The 16,143-nt window shown below is 37.5% G+C and overlaps 1 protein-coding gene across 2 annotated transcripts in view; it reads left to right on the forward strand.

Moving 5' to 3' along the window:
* Positions 1-16,143, forward strand: part of LOC136866328 (multidrug resistance protein homolog 49) — a 322,764-nt gene that overhangs the window by 224,940 nt on the left and 81,681 nt on the right. For both annotated transcript variants that reach the window (XM_067143179.2, XM_067143178.2), the window contains exons 11-13: positions 8,478-8,603; positions 8,720-8,923; positions 11,385-11,733. In XM_067143179.2, coding sequence (XP_066999280.2) covers positions 8,478-8,603; positions 8,720-8,923; positions 11,385-11,733 — 679 coding nt within the window. The remainder of the gene's footprint in view (positions 1-8,477; positions 8,604-8,719; positions 8,924-11,384; positions 11,734-16,143) is intronic.

Raw genomic sequence — 16,143 nt, forward strand, 5'->3', positions numbered from 1 at the left:
CAAAATTCGTGCCTACCATAAAAGATAGAGTTTGTATCCCGGCGTGAACAACTATTAATTTCTTTTGCCTCCAAATGTATACAATGTGATATCAGGCAATGAACAAACCAAGTTTGGCCAAGCAAACTTAAATGCTAAATGCTTCACTCCATTGTGTCATGGCACATTATTCACACGCATCAAGAAGGCAAGTTCTGGCTCTCATCCAACACAGACATTTTAGCATTTGTGAGAAAGTGATTCGATGTGGTATTTCACCTAGGGCTGCTCAGAGATAGATACAGCAGTGACAGGTATCAGGGGACAATGGATGTCTAATGGGCACTTCTTGAAAGCAGGTTTCTTCTAGGTAAGAAGACTACAGGTTAGTTGAAACTTCACAGGAAAACCCATTCTAAAACTCAGCAGAGCTCATGCAGGCAACCATTTTCCTGGGTGTTCATACATGGTCTGTAAATGATTTTGAGAAGCCAACTCCACTGCACGAAGCTTGCTGTCTAAGACTCTCTCTCCGATGAACAGATGGTTGATTGTGTACGTTTGCTGAGATGGAGTTAAAATTATAATTGGGATCTTCTCTGATGACTTTTCTCTCAGGTTGATGGAGGTCAGGCCGATTCATGTTTATAGGCCACGGGGAGTCAGATATGACAAAAAGATATATAGCCAAGTGTTCATGCAGTGGCCGCATACCTGTGTCGTATTGGGGGTTGATATCATCTGATATCATCTGAAGAAAATTGCATGCTCTCTTGGCTTCTGTCAGTCAAATCAAGAAGGGAATTATTCATTACAATGGTAGGTCCTCCTTACTAATGCCAGTTACACAGGAGTGGGAGAAGGACACCACTGCTACTGCGAGTCAAAGGCGATGTGGGGAGTCTTGATTACAATAGCAGACACCCTCCTGTTGACAGTCACTATCAATTTGTAAAGTATTATTTACAAAGGCAGACACACCCCTTCTAGATCACTGCAGATCTATTTCATTGAATATATATAGATCAACATACAAAAGTATGTGCACATTTACAGTATTGCAGACCTTCTTTTATAGATTAACTGCTGTTAAACGATACATTATATCGACAAACAGAGTGCACCATAAGACACCAATTTTAGCAGTCTAAACAGATGGTCCTATGACATTTTCTCATCTCTTTTCTATTTATGGATTAGATTGAGTTGGAAACTTTCAATAGGGAGAAATTTGGTAAGGTTTTCACACACTGCATTACTTTTCGGATGCTTATATGACAGCTAGAAATATAGAATTATTTAGCTCACATATGGCTACTGGGAGGGTCAATGTTCATGCCAAATTTGATGATTCTATCTTCCCTATAAGTGTGACAGACTATGAATTATACGTGTAAAAAATGCAAAATTTACGTACAAACCCTATAATTTTGCCAATTTCAATTTTATAGCTCGTCTGGCAGATTGTGCCACAATTTTGATTTTGGGGAGAGGGTTAAAATTGAAGATTTTCAGGAAGTGAAAGCTAAAATATATGCAGATGGTCATTATTACACTTGAAACGGATAACTGTACAAAAATGTTGCCAAAATAGTCAATGTACAGACACACGGTTGTTACGATTTTATTTATATAGATAAGTATCATAATAAAAATACTCAACCCCTATTTCACTTCTTTTCAAGCGCCCCCTTAAGTAGACTTTCTGGAAACAAAAACATACATGTTCCTTTATTTTTAATGAAGATTCCAAATACCAATTTTCATATCTGTAACATATTTGTTTTTGAAATATCAGCATGTTAATAAAAATAATTCAACCCCATTTTCAGTCTTTTACCGCACCCATCCCCCCCCCCCCCCAATGATTTTCTGGAAACAAAAAAATATTTATTTCTTCATTTTTAAAAGAGAATAATAATATCAATTTTTAAGTGTGTAACATGTTAAATTTTTGAGATATACTGTAGATATGCTAATTTTTAAAAATCACTTCCCCCCCCCCTGCCCCTTTTCACTTCCTCTTAAGTGGATTTTCCAAAAAACAAATTTTGCGTGTTTCTTTACTTTTACAGGAGATACTAAATACCAGTTTTCACGTCTGCAGAATGTACATTTTTTAGATATACTCTTGATATACTCATTTTTAAAAATCACCCATTATTCACTTCTTTATTTTAAAAGGAGATTCCAAATAGCAATTTCATGTCTGTAACATCTTCAGTTTTTGAGATATAAGTATCCCCATAAAAGGTATACTGTATAACCACTTTTTCACTATTTTCAACCCCCCCCCCCCCCCGCCCTCCTTAAGGGAATTTTCTGAAAACAAACAAATACGTGTTTCTTTATTTTTAAAGTAGATTCCAAATTTTTACACCTGCAAACTGTCAAGTTTTTGAGATATAGATGTACTCATTTAAACAGTTTACCCTCACTTTTCACTCCCTTAGTGATGGAATAATCCAAAAATCCTCTCTTAGTGAGCACTACACTGTAATATAAACGTATCCCCAAAATTTTGTTTCTTTATATTGCGTAGTTTTGACTAGGTATTGATTACAGCCAGTCAGAGTTAGCCTTTTATATATAGAGATATCTATATGTGTGTGCGCACGTAAGAGAAGAGACCACTTCTCCGTCAACAGTTCACGAAATAACTGTAAAAAACCACTCAAGGGAGTAAAATGTCTAATTTTCCTTTTTGATATCTATGTATTGCTTAGACCATCATCTACTCACTGCGTGAATTTAAAAGCCCTTTGACATTAATCGCTGCTAAAATATGAGGTTTGTTTAATACTAAGGAAAGGGATCACTTTTTGCATCACAAGCGAGGCTCCACACGCTCGCTCTCATAGCTGTGCGAGTATAAGATAAGATGACTTTGATATCTTATGATAAGTAAACCCCAGCTGGGCACTTCTAATAAAGGTAATAGGTTTCATAAACATCCTATCTGCTCCAAACATTTCCGATACAGATGCAGTCTTTCAGTGTATTTCATACTATGGAGAAGTCTGCGATGAATGCATTAGTACGAAACCAGGCAATGACGACAGCTACTAAGAGAAAAAATTATGACGGGAAAGAAACATACACAATTTATCACTTCAGAGGGCAGGAGGTATGTCAGTCATTCTTTCAATTTGTATTCGCTTGCAGCTCTAAGAGGCTAAAAAAATTAAAGCAACAATTCAAGATAGAAGGGATGCAGCCTAAAAATTCACCGAAATGTATTAAAGACTTCTTGGATAAAATCTATCCTTTTTGATGATCGTAAACATGCAGTCGACTTTATGAATAATTTCAGTGAACAAAATGCATGTCATGCCAGGCCGGAGCTCTACAAAACGGAGAAGTGATCTCATGCTTCTCCCAACCAGCATGTCTAAGAAGTACATTCATACATTATATTGTGACAGTTCTAAATCATTACAGAGAATTCCTGTGATATAGATGTTGATTCCCATAGGGAATCTGAAATATTTCTCCTGAATTCCTGTATCGCTCTCGTCCTGGTATCCCATCTGGTGTACATTTTGCAGTAACATAATAGTTCAGAAACCCAAGACTGATCTTTGTATGACTTGTAGAAGCAATCAAACTGTAATAAGGGAACTGTCAATTATGGATGAAGAGGAAAAAATAAATCTGATGGAGAAGGCTATACAACATCTTAATCGTGTCCATGCAGAGCCAACTGCTTATAAAAACACCATAGACAATTGTAGACAAGGGATTGGACAAGTAGAAACTCCATTGTCTCTTGGGCCACATAGCTATAACACATACAAGGGCACAATGCATTTTCTTTCTTACAGGCTACAAAGTAGGTCTCTTTGGTGTAGTGTGTAAACCACTTAACAAATTTGTTTTGTACATTATTCAAGAAGCTTGTATTGTGGGTAAAGGAGTAAATACTGTCTTATCTCTTGTACATCACTTCTTGGAAAAATTTTCGGTAGGTGAGGAGCATTGAGAATTCCATGCTGATAACTGTGTTGGGCAAAATAAAAACATCTTAATGAGATACATCATATGGAGAGTTACGAAAAGAAAGAACAGCAGTTGAAAAATTACCTTTTTGCCAGTGGGACACACGAAATTTCAATCTGATTTGTATTGTGGTTGTTTCAAGAGATCATTCTAGAAAAATGAAAGTGAAGTTATTGAAGATGTAATTAATGACGCCCGTAAAAGTTGTCAGATTTCTAGCTCTATTATTCCTGTCACCGTTGGCACAGAATTTGGAAATGTAACAATTCCTACGTATAACTGGCAAAACAAGTTCCATGCTGAAATGAACAATGTTACACAAATACAAAGGCTATTTTTTTTTCAAGCTCCAATAGGCCATAAATTATAGACGTATTGAGATAACAAGATTATTTTATTACCAAAAATTTTGTACATTCTTAACTTATTTTTCTACATAGTCATCATGAAGGTTGAGATAATGAGAGACTAGCTTTCTTATACCCTCTGCAAAGAAGTCTTCCGCCAGTGAGCTCAGGTAGGTCCTTACGGCGTCTTGAATCTCCTCGTTGGTAGCGAAGCAGTGTCCACCTAACCACGCCTTCATTTCTCAAAAGAGGTGATAGTTACTGGGTGCTAGGTCAGGACTGTAAGGTGAGTGGTCAAAGACTTCCCACTTGAACTTTTGGGGAAGTTCATTTGTCACATTGGCACTTTGCAGTTGGATCAGAACCATGCCAGATGAGAGCATGCCTCTTTGTTTGTTTTGTATTGCTCTCCGGAGGTGATGTAGGGTCTCACAGTAGACTTCCTTTGTTATTGTTGTTCTCTGTTCCATACAATCAACAAGAACTATGCCTTTTTCATCCCAAAACACCGTAGCCATTGTTTTCCTCTTGGTTAAACTGTGAATTTTTTTGGTTTGCTGGGGGAGTGCATGTGCATCCATTGCTTTGACTGTTCTTTGGTCTATGGATTGTCATACAGGACCCAAGTCTCATCTCCAGTATAAGAAGCTGTTTCTCTCCTTGTGATACCGTGTGAGAAACTTTAGGGCTGACACCATTCGCTTCATTTTGTGGCTTTCGCTCAACATCTTTGGGACCCAACGGGCACACAGTTTTTGGTATCTTAGCTTGGTGGTCACAATTTTGTACAGGGAAGACCGTGAAATGTCTGGAAATTTTGTGGAAAGTTCACTAATCCTAAACCTCCGTGTCTCCCGGATCAACCAAACTTGCAGTAGCGACCGACTTGTGTGCTTGAACCACCTTCGTCATGGACGCTGTTCGACCTTCGGCAAATTTCCTACACCATTTCCTCATAGCACTGTCACTCATACAGCGTTTGCCATACGCTTCACTCATCCTGTGATGAATTTCAGCAGCACTGCATCCTTCAACTTGAAGGAAACGAATCACACTTCACAATTCGTAATTGGCGAGAGCATCGATCGTAGCGGCCATCGTTACTCGCCCGTAGCTCAGCGACGACTGAGGGATTGGAGCCAGCAGTTGTAGCAAGGGAGTGGTGCAATTGGACAATGTGCAGACCTGCTTACTGCCACTATGCAATTTACTTTTAGAAACAAATGGAACCTAAGAAAAAAAACAGCCCTCGTAACCCAGATACATCATTTTGTGTGTATGAAAGAGCACCCTGGTGTAGTGTTGACAAAGAAATCCATACTTTCTGACAAAGTATCCTACACCATACTTCCAGAAGATCCACCGCATGGCTTCATTGACCTTCTGCAAGTCATCAAACTCCAAGGAATTAGAATCGATATACAGATGTATCTCCATGAAAAGAATAGTCCTTTCATATCAGAAGATAACATCTGCAACATCTTTCCCTGCTCCAACAATGCCACCACCAACCACCTCAAGTGAAAATCTTATGGAGCTGGCTTCTGTTTCTCCTCCTCTGCCAATAATTACACAATCATCATCATCTTCAAAAGTGCAATGCCTAAAAGTACAAGTGAGGCTCAGAAGAGAAAACCACCAACTCCGGGAAAAGCAGGACATTGGGACCAGATGGTGAAAGGGCATATAATATGCCCAAAATGCAGGCTTCAGCATGAATAACTGATATTCCTATCTTCTGCTGTCTGTGATTAATGATCATTAAGGTATGTGATAATTTTTGTAAAGTACAGTGTTGTTGCAATTAGTTGTCTTCAGTGATCTTCTGCAAGTCATGAAACTTCAGGGACTTAGCGTAGATAGATATCTGTTGGTAATTTTCATTAAAAATATTCTTCATCAGAATACTGGTGAACATAAAAATAGTTTAGAAGTTATTGTGTCACAAAGTAACCAAATATTTACAGCTCTACTGAAAAGTTATGAAATCTTATGTTGTAACATTACACACTAATTTAAGGCCTTAATTACTTTCAGAGGCATTAAATTCAATTACATGATATTAGTTACACGACAGTACCTTTATCTCAATACCCGACATGTGGTCCCTTTTCAAATGCACGCACACATATATAAAATAAGAGTTTGTCTTTACATTGCTCAGAATTTAAAAATAATAGTATTTCTGTATCGGTCATGTCCATAGTACCAAGAAACTGCACTTTTTAATTTTCCATAATTTCTGTCTGTCTGTCTGTCTATGTAAGTATGTACATACATCACGAGAAAATGGCTGAAGTGTATTTAATGAAAATAAGTACGTAAAGTCGGGGAATGAGCCACTACAATCTACGCTATAAATCATTTTATTCATGCTGAGTGAAATGGTAATTTATGGGAAGGCCTAAAATGTAATTCTCAAATATTTGTTATTAGTGGTCCTATCGATAAATACTACATGACTAAAGTTATACATAATTAAATTTCCAATCATTTATGTCTTATACATTTTTACCATACCTGCTATGATAAAAGAGATATTAATGAATTTGTGTTTTTGTTGCTAAGTCCATATCGATGCCGAGCCATGAGAAAATGGGTAAACAGAATTTAATAAAAATCGGTATATAGAGTCAGGGAATAAAAAACTACAGTCTAAGCTATAAACAGAGTCTAAGAGCTTACACACATCTGTATCGGAGTTTGATTCGGGCACTTTGTCTCTACTCTGACACTTCTTTAGCATCAGCTACTCAATTTGAGTCCCATCATGTTTGCTTATGTCCATGTGGATCTTCAGAAGTGGCATTATCCAGTATCTATGTGGATTTCAGTTGGGAAAACCACTAAGACAGCCTTTCTAAGGATGTAAAAAGGCAGATGGAGAGTGTCTGCCATTACAATGAAAACTCCCCAACTTGATTGTGACTGTAGTTAAGAGGGCCTACCATTACATTGAAAATTCCCTAACCCAGTCTTCACATAAGAAAATACATTTGGTGACTTCCCCGTCGTGTTTCTAGGCTAACGTTAAGAGCTATGGAATTTAATATAATCTTACTCGCAATGCGTACACTATCTAACTTAGAATTCTGTATACAGTGTAGAAATACGTAGCAAGGCATGGGTACATCAGCTAGTTGATTACTAGAATGTAACAATTACAATTTTATTTCCAGAATTAAATTATGAGTAAAAATGATATTTTCTAAAAGTTAATGATTCAAAGTAGAACTTACTACAAAAAATTATTTGTTACAAGTAATATGATTACTATTACATAATTAGCTCCAAACTCTGACAGTGATACGTTTATAAATGTGGTGAAAATTCAGGTTGTAAGTTTTACCAAGAGGAAAACACCTGGTGTAATATTTATTTTTCATTCCATTGTCTATCATTTCTCTTCATTTAGGATACCATTTAATCATTATTTCACTAACCTCTGAAGTGGTTGTTGTTTTATTGCTTTAGTATCTTTACTTTACCAATATGCATGAGGGTAGCATTACCACCTATGACTGGCAACAGGAAAAAGAAAATACATTATTCATTATCTGTCTAGTCAGAAAATAGTCATTCTAGTAGTTAGTGTTGGTTCTGAGTGCTTTGAATACAGTATTGATATTTTGATAATTTTAATGATATTTTAATGATATGATATTTTAATGATATTTCGATAATTTTTATTGATTGTTAACATACAGCAAAGAACTGATGGAAAATAATCTTTAAGTGATTAAGGTGCATCCAAGTAAAATTGAAAAAGTAAGGATATTTTTTGTTTGTTGAGATTTTTATTACTGGAGTCATCAGTAGATGCTACTAAACAATTCAGTCAGTCTATTAATAATGGAATTAGTATGTGGAAATGAGTAGCTAAGAATTAATTTTGGCTAACCTTCCTTGCTTTAATATTACCTAACAAATTGAAAAGGCATTAACCACATGCTACCCTATGATTCAACTTCTAATAAGTTTTATTTTACAAGTAGGTTATGTTTTCTCCCCACAACTGTCATCACAAAGTAGTGATTATTTTGGGCTCCCTGTGTTATCATGAAGCCTGTATTTAATAACTTGACTGTTCAGATGTGTCATGTATATTGTATTTTCCATGTCATTATCTGATGACAACCTATTCAATTCTAGGTCCTTCAGGGGCTGAACTTGACCATCAAGAGGGGCGAGACTGTGGCTCTTGTTGGTAGCTCAGGCTGTGGCAAGTCGACAGTAGTGCAGTTAATTCAGCGATTGTATGACCCTGCGCAGGGAACGGTGAGTATCTTCAGTTTGTGAAATCATCTTTGATCTAACTGTATGTAATACTAATTGTAAAGAAAAAAATTATATGAAAGAATACTGTAAGATGACAGTTCTTATTGACAGTACAGGTATCTGTGGATGGAAATGACATGAAACTGCTCAATGTTAGTTGGCTCAGACACCATATTGGAGTAGTGGGTCAGGAGCCAGTCTTGTTTGCAACATCCATCAAAGAAAATATCCGTTATGGAAGAGAAGACGCAACAGAACAAGAAATTGAAGAGGCAGCTAAGGAAGCTAATGCTCATGACTTCATCATGAAGCTCCCACAGGTAGGTTACTTCAGTTGATTTTAACATCAAGGTTGCATACAATATTCAACGAACAACTCAGTAGGATAAACCTCAATATCAACCATTCTACTATTTTAGGCTTGCTGTTATGTTATTTACATAATAATGAAAGAATACATTAGTCTTCCAGTAAGTAAAAGAAAGGAACAAACAAGTGCCAAATTAAGTCTTGTATAAAAAAAAGTAGGAACGAGTGAGTCTCTCCAAACAAGACCCATTTAAAGGAAGAGAATGTGTTTCTTTTAAATGAATTTACATTGGGTTATTTTTTTATAAGTTATCCTTGGTTCAAGTATTCAGAACAACTTTGGTGATCAGCCACCATTTAGTTTTGGTCCAGAAATTAAATTTCTTTTTGTCAATGAAGGAGTGACTATTATGATAGGGGAGTTACCAAACTACAATATGTCGGTTTTGAAATGATATTATGTTTACCATTGAAATCAGTGGCGGCTTATGGATTTAACGGTTAGCTTGCTGCATGCTCATGCAGTGGCATACAACAGTATTGAACTCGCCAGTTTCTGATTATAGTGATAAATCGGCTCCATGATTTTTCATAGTCTCAAAGAAGTCTATAATCTTGGTGTTGCAGTCTTGAATTGTTGAAACTAAATAGTGTGTTCGGTGAACGCTGAGAGTTGGCCCTTTTTCAAAATGTTTCTTATGAAGCATTTAATCTGCTTCATTGAAGATACACGCTGCTCTAGTTCTGCAGCAGTCGTAGGAAGATATGCAGTTTTATCAAAAACTTCAACTGGATTGTTTGAATAGAGCATCTAAAGTAATGTTAATGCTCCACTCACATGAATAAATTCTGGCCTTTCTTATAGGAATGGAAGCTCTGATTTTTTGTTTCTGTTTAGCATGGGATAAATAATTGCAGCTAAATCCAGAATATGTTCTGGAAAATTTCTCAAATATTCTTTGACATTTTCAAGATGAGAGGGTGACACTACTTTAGCATCAGCTACTCAATTTGAGTCCCATCATTTTTGCTTATGTCCATGTGGATCTTCAGAAGTGGCAGTATCTATGCTCTTACAGTCTGTCAACCATCTGTACAAAGTTTTTCACTGAATGGCTGACTTATCAGTTTTCCTCATCTGCAATTGGTTGTAGAATATATCAACATGAGGCAATCTATGTAGAAAATCTCACAAGAACAGGAATTCACTGTCTTGGAAGTTGTCATAATCCTCTTCCTTCTTTCATGGTGTCTTTTGAAAATAATCCCTCAAGTTCAAGAAAGTATTCAAGAAGTGCTTCTCTATTTTAAAAAATATAACTCACAGTCCGGGACATAATATTCCATCTAGTGGCTGCACCAGCAGTATTGTTTATCAGGCTCAAAAATTCCCCTTTTGTACATGTCTCCATTAATGTTGCAGCAATAGAAACGGACCATCTAATGGTGCTCTGACATATCAGTAGTTTCATCTGCCATTAATGCTACACATTTTTTCTACTTTAGTTCTTTTATTTTTTGTGGCAGACGTCCAGCATGCAATATAGTGGTTCTTTTTGTTTTGCTTTCAATGACCATTTAATAATGATACTTGTCTCCATGTGATTTTTTGTAGCACTCTCAATAACTTACAAGTTGATCAAACCTAGAAATATTCCAGTTTTCAGAACTGTTTGTTTCATTGTGTCCCCTTAATGCCAATTCAAATGGACCTCAAAATTTTATACAGTCTTTAATTTTTGATAAAATATACCCATTTCTTTCGATTTGTTCATTTTTAAGTTTGACATACTGAACTGAGTTGTACCCCAATGTTTATTGCGCCAATAGTAGCGAGATTCAAAATGTTACCCATGTGTTTTTTACTCAACGCATCCTTTTGTGCATGTTCATTTAAATGGTTTAGGTCCTTTATGCCAATTTTTCACCATTTCCACATAATAGGCAATGCCAGGATCAAACCTGCCAAGTTGGGGCCAGGAGGCTACTAAGAAATAATGACATACATATGCAATATTAATTAAGAGCATTCATAATTAAAGCATTGCAAAATATTTAAAGCCCAAGTTCACAGGTTTGATCCTGACTTAGTCAGGTGGTATTTGAAGGTGGTCAAATACGTCCACCCCATGTCTGCAGATTTACCAGCACGTAAAAGAACTCCTGTGGGACAAAATTCTGGTACCTTGGAACTAGTAAGTGGTTAGGGGGATGAAAAACAAATGACATTACATTATTAAATTGAAAATTTACTTCACATAAATAAGAATTATGTTTAAATCAGTTGTGTATAATTCAGAAAAATATTGCATGTAATGCAATGATCTTTCACTGCTACTACCCACATGTAATTCAGAACTATGTACAACTAGGAATTAGGTTACATAAAAACCAGTTTCAAATATATTGCTGAACCAGAAGTTGGACAATATTATTTGATAAAATCTATTTATTACTTTCTTTCTCTTCCAGAGATATGACACTCTGGTAGGAGAAAGAGGGACTCAGCTGTCAGGAGGACAGAAACAGAGGATTGCTATAGCAAGAGCATTGGTTCGTAAACCAGGTATCCTCCTGTTGGACGAGGCAACATCGGCTCTAGATCTGCACAGTGAGGCTAAAGTACAAAATGCTCTGGAGCGAGCCAGCCAGGGACGCACCACTATAATCGTTGCTCACCGCCTGTCTACTATCAGAGATGCTGACCGTATTGTGTGCCTGTCCAGTGGTCGGGTGATCGAGGAGGGAACACACAGCGAGCTGTTAGCTCTTAAGGGACATTATTATGACCTTGTTAATGCCAGTGGGACACAGGAAGAAGGTATGTAACAACAAATTTCATATCCATAGGAAGATACCAGTAATTTTCAAACTGATCAGAGTAGATAATTGAGATCTGGTTTCAGGAGATGAATAGATTCAAATTCCAGCAATCATCGAAATGATTTTCCTGAGTTTTTCCCATTTCAGTATCTGGTAAGTTCTGGGTCAGCATCTCTCCAAAGGCCACAGCCACTATTTTACCAATTCTAGCCTACAGTTACTGACAAATATGTACTCCATACAAGTACAAAGCATCCAAACACAACCTCTCTTTTACACTGTGGCCTAGCACTATCCAACTCAAAAGGGTATTTTGGGCCATTTGCCATTGGTAATGATCTGCACTATATAATGCTAAGAAATCTGTAAAGTTAGATTCATAGACTTAATCATGTCTGCCTTAAATGCATTAAAAGGTATCACTTTTAAAAAATTACTTTAGAAGCTCTAAAGATGATTGCTATCGGACCAAAGTAGTAGGGATGGGCGCGACTGAAGCCGAGAATCGAGAGAGTCGACTCCATCGACTCTGAACACCAGGCTTGGTTCGCATGAAGCCTCGCGACTCCAAGTTAACCTGATGTGCATTGCGGGGACGCACAGTCGCTTCGCATGAAGCCTCACGAATCCAAGCTAACTTCACTCTCATTGCGGGGCTGCTAGCATGTCGAGGCATGGAAAATAGCATGAAATATCATACATGCTGCTGCTCATTTGCCCATTGGGTTTTCTAAAGTATTGTAGAATGAAGTACGGTATCGTTAACGAAGACGACGAGTGTAATGGTGTAGTTGAAATAAAATTAAATGTGTCAAGTCAGAAAGTATTGGCATAGCAGACCACAGGCATTTAATTTCATGTCTTTATTTGTTGTGATCAGGAAATTGATAAACAGATATCGATGGTAAATTATTATGAATTGCACATGAATGATGAAAACAAATCTAATATGGGTAAATCCACTAACATAATTCGAACATAGATTAAACCATTAAAAGCCTCCGTGGCTCAGGCGGCAGCACATCGGCCTCTCACCGCTGGATTCCGTGATTCAAATGCCGGTCACTCCATGTGAGAATTATGTTGGACAAAGTGGAGGCAGGACAGGTTTTTCTCCGGGTACTCTGGTTTTCCCTGTCATCTTTCATTCCAGCAACACTCTCCAATATCATTTCATTTCATCTGTCAGTCATTCATCATTGCCCCAAAGGAATGCGACAGGCCTCGGCAGCTGGCACAATTCCTATCCTTGCAACAAGATGGAGGCTTCATTCATTCCATTCCTGACCCGGTCACTGACTGGAAAACAATTTGTAAGTTTTCATTATAATTCGCTGGCACCATCAAGGACCATGTTAAGTCTTGTATTATTATTATTATTATTATTATTATTATTATTATTATTATTATTATAATACAATATATAATAATTATATAATAATAATAATAATATTATAAGCAATAACTGATAAGAAATTGTCATACTAATACGCTCGCCAGTGTTTTGTTATTATGTAATTGAATATCATATTTATTTAACCATATTATTTTTGACACCCAAGTTTGAAACTCTGTCAGTTGTTTATTTAAAATTTAGTGCAATCACTTTGCCCTTGACCTTCATTGCTTGTCAACTGATTAAAAAAATTTTAAAATGATTCGCAGAAGTGCATCAGTCCGTCTCAGCTCGGTTTGGACCAGCGTTTTGTCTCGGGGCGACTCGGCTAAGCTCGGCTCAACTTCTCTCAGATGGTGGAGGAAGTGAGGAAGGGGAGACAGGCTGAGCGAGCGAGACAGGTGTAGGGAAAGAGGAGGACAGCAATATTTCACAAAATCAAGGAGAGTGGGTCTGCACTCTGGTCAAACTAGCGAAGTCGTCCTTCGCAACTTGTGCCGTGCAGTGCACTGGTGCATGCATATTGAGAAGCCCTGATAAATTTGTTTAACATGAGTTACAATTTCACAAGTCTTCCACAAGTCCAACCCTTCAATCTAGACCATGGGAGATGAGCAATGGCATTAAGTATGGCATTCCCTGTATGGGTTAATTACAGTGGGGATTTAATTCTCTGTGACCACTACAGTAGCTGTGAGGGTCCTATAGAAACCCTGAAAAGTGACTGCTAACGGGGCTCTAGTGAAGAAGCCATAACTGGCCAATGGTGAATTAAGACATTTCAAGACAAATGTGAGCCTCGGATCAAAGACCTCATTTGGAGTAACATTAAGGAATAGTGTACATTTTAATTAGAAGGGTGGATGCTCTAAGAACATGAAAAAAAAATTCTACCACCTCCACATCAACAACAAAGGTGTTTGGCCCTAAAAACAACATCATCTTCATTACAGTTAACAGTCTGATGAGATAACTTGCATACTTCATCAGAATGTACAGCAAAAGAGAAGCCCACAGATCCACAAGTAAACCATCACAGTTTGGATGTTTACTACTCCAGCATGCTCTGTTAGTCCTACAGAATTCTTTGTCCCTGGGATGCTAAGAATGTTATGAAAGGTTCTAAATGACAGTTTCCCTCATTAAGCTGAATATTTTGAACAGAGTAATTGAAAATGATCCCTTGACTACTATGTAGAGATGGGCTGCGAATGGAGTTGCGAAGAGTCGAGACTGCTACCCCTGGAACCAACACTCTTGACTACAGTGTCAACTCCACTGATGCACTAACACCATCTAACAACTATTGTTGAAACTGCTTGGAATTATAGTTCCACGTTCCTCCCTTGGTAACTTGTGATACGATGAATACAAGATGGTTATTAGCCAGCAAACATTAAATATTATTTTAGGATATCATCGTTAGTGTTAATGTTCTAGGTCTATTTTGGCGACGATGATGATGATGATATGAAATGGAGTATGGCTTTTAGTGCCGGGAGATCCCAGGATGGGTTCGGCTCGCCAGGTGCAGGTCTTTCGATTTGACTCCTGTAGGCGACCTACGCATTGTGATGAGGATGAAATGATGTTGAAGACAACACATACACCCAGTCCCCTTGTCAGGGAAATTAACCAATGATGGTAAAAATTCCCGACCCTGCCAGGAATCAAAACCAGGACCCCTGTGGCCAAAGGCCAGCATGCTAACCATTTAGCCATGGACCTGGACATTATTAGCAGTGTAGTGCACAAAATTAATAACAGCGGCGTTCTACTGTTTGCGTGTGGCACACACTGGCAAATGAGTAAGTATTAAAACATTATATCCATGCAAACAAAACAAAAATTGGATTCAAACCATCAATGATACGTTCCGTTAACTGCTAATCACATGCGCTACCGTGAAATTGTGAGTGTGCGTTTGTATTAAGAATAGATTAAGAGTACATTACTCTGTCAGTTAACTATTTCACACGCCTGTCATTTAGAACCTTTTCAGGGTTTCTGTAGGACCCTTACAGCTACTGTAGTGGTCACAGAGAATTAAATCCCCACTGTAATTCACCCGTATAGACAATGCCATACTTAATGCCATTGCTCATCTCCCACAGCATAGATTGAAGGGTTGGACTTGTGGAAGACTTGTGAAATTATATCTCATGTTAAACAACTATATCAGGTCTTCTCAGGGTGCATGCACCAGTGCACTGCACGGCGCAAGTTGCGAAGGACGACTTTGCTAGTTTGACCAGAATGCAGACCTACACTCCTTGATTTTGTGAAATATTGCTGTCCTTCTCTTTCCCTACACCTGTCTCGCTCGTTCAGCCTATCTCCCCTTCCTCACTTCCTCCACCATCTGAGAGAAGTTGAGCCGAGCTTAGCAGAGTCACCCCGAGACAAAACGCTGGTCCAAACAGAGCTGACTCGGACTGATGCACAACTGTGAATCATTTTTTAAAAAATTTATTCGGTTGACAACCAACAGAGGTCAAGGACAAAGTGATTGCACTAAATTTTAAATAAATAACTGACAGAGTTTCAAACTTGGGTGTCAAAAAAAAATCGCTGTCCATACTACAAATAGAGGAGAAATATATTGATCATGATATTGGTGTTCTATTGACAGGTATGTTACATGATGCTAAGGTCAAGGCTAATTATGTTTATGTATGGATAACAGAATATTCATTTAGTTGGAGCGAAGAGCTACAACTCTAAGAATTTTCGAGGACAGATGGAAATACCAACAACATTGAACTGACGCGATCTCTTAATTGGAAGATTTTAGTAACAATTTTAAGAGATGCTAATTTTAATAAATTCATTATATTTTTAGGTAATAGACAAGGATGAGAGTTTAAGAATATGGTAAATAGAATAGTGTAGTTTGTGTTCTTTTTTGAAATTTATGATAGATTTTATTGTGATTACTAGCAAGATACCTGTGCTTCGCTACAGTTTTAAAATGAAAGTTATTATTCAAAGTTTTATATTTTGGAGAGTCCA

The sequence above is a fragment of the Anabrus simplex genome, chromosome 3 (genome assembly GCF_040414725.1).
Source record: "Anabrus simplex isolate iqAnaSimp1 chromosome 3, ASM4041472v1, whole genome shotgun sequence".
In the NCBI taxonomy this organism is placed as follows: domain Eukaryota; kingdom Metazoa; phylum Arthropoda; class Insecta; order Orthoptera; family Tettigoniidae; genus Anabrus; species Anabrus simplex.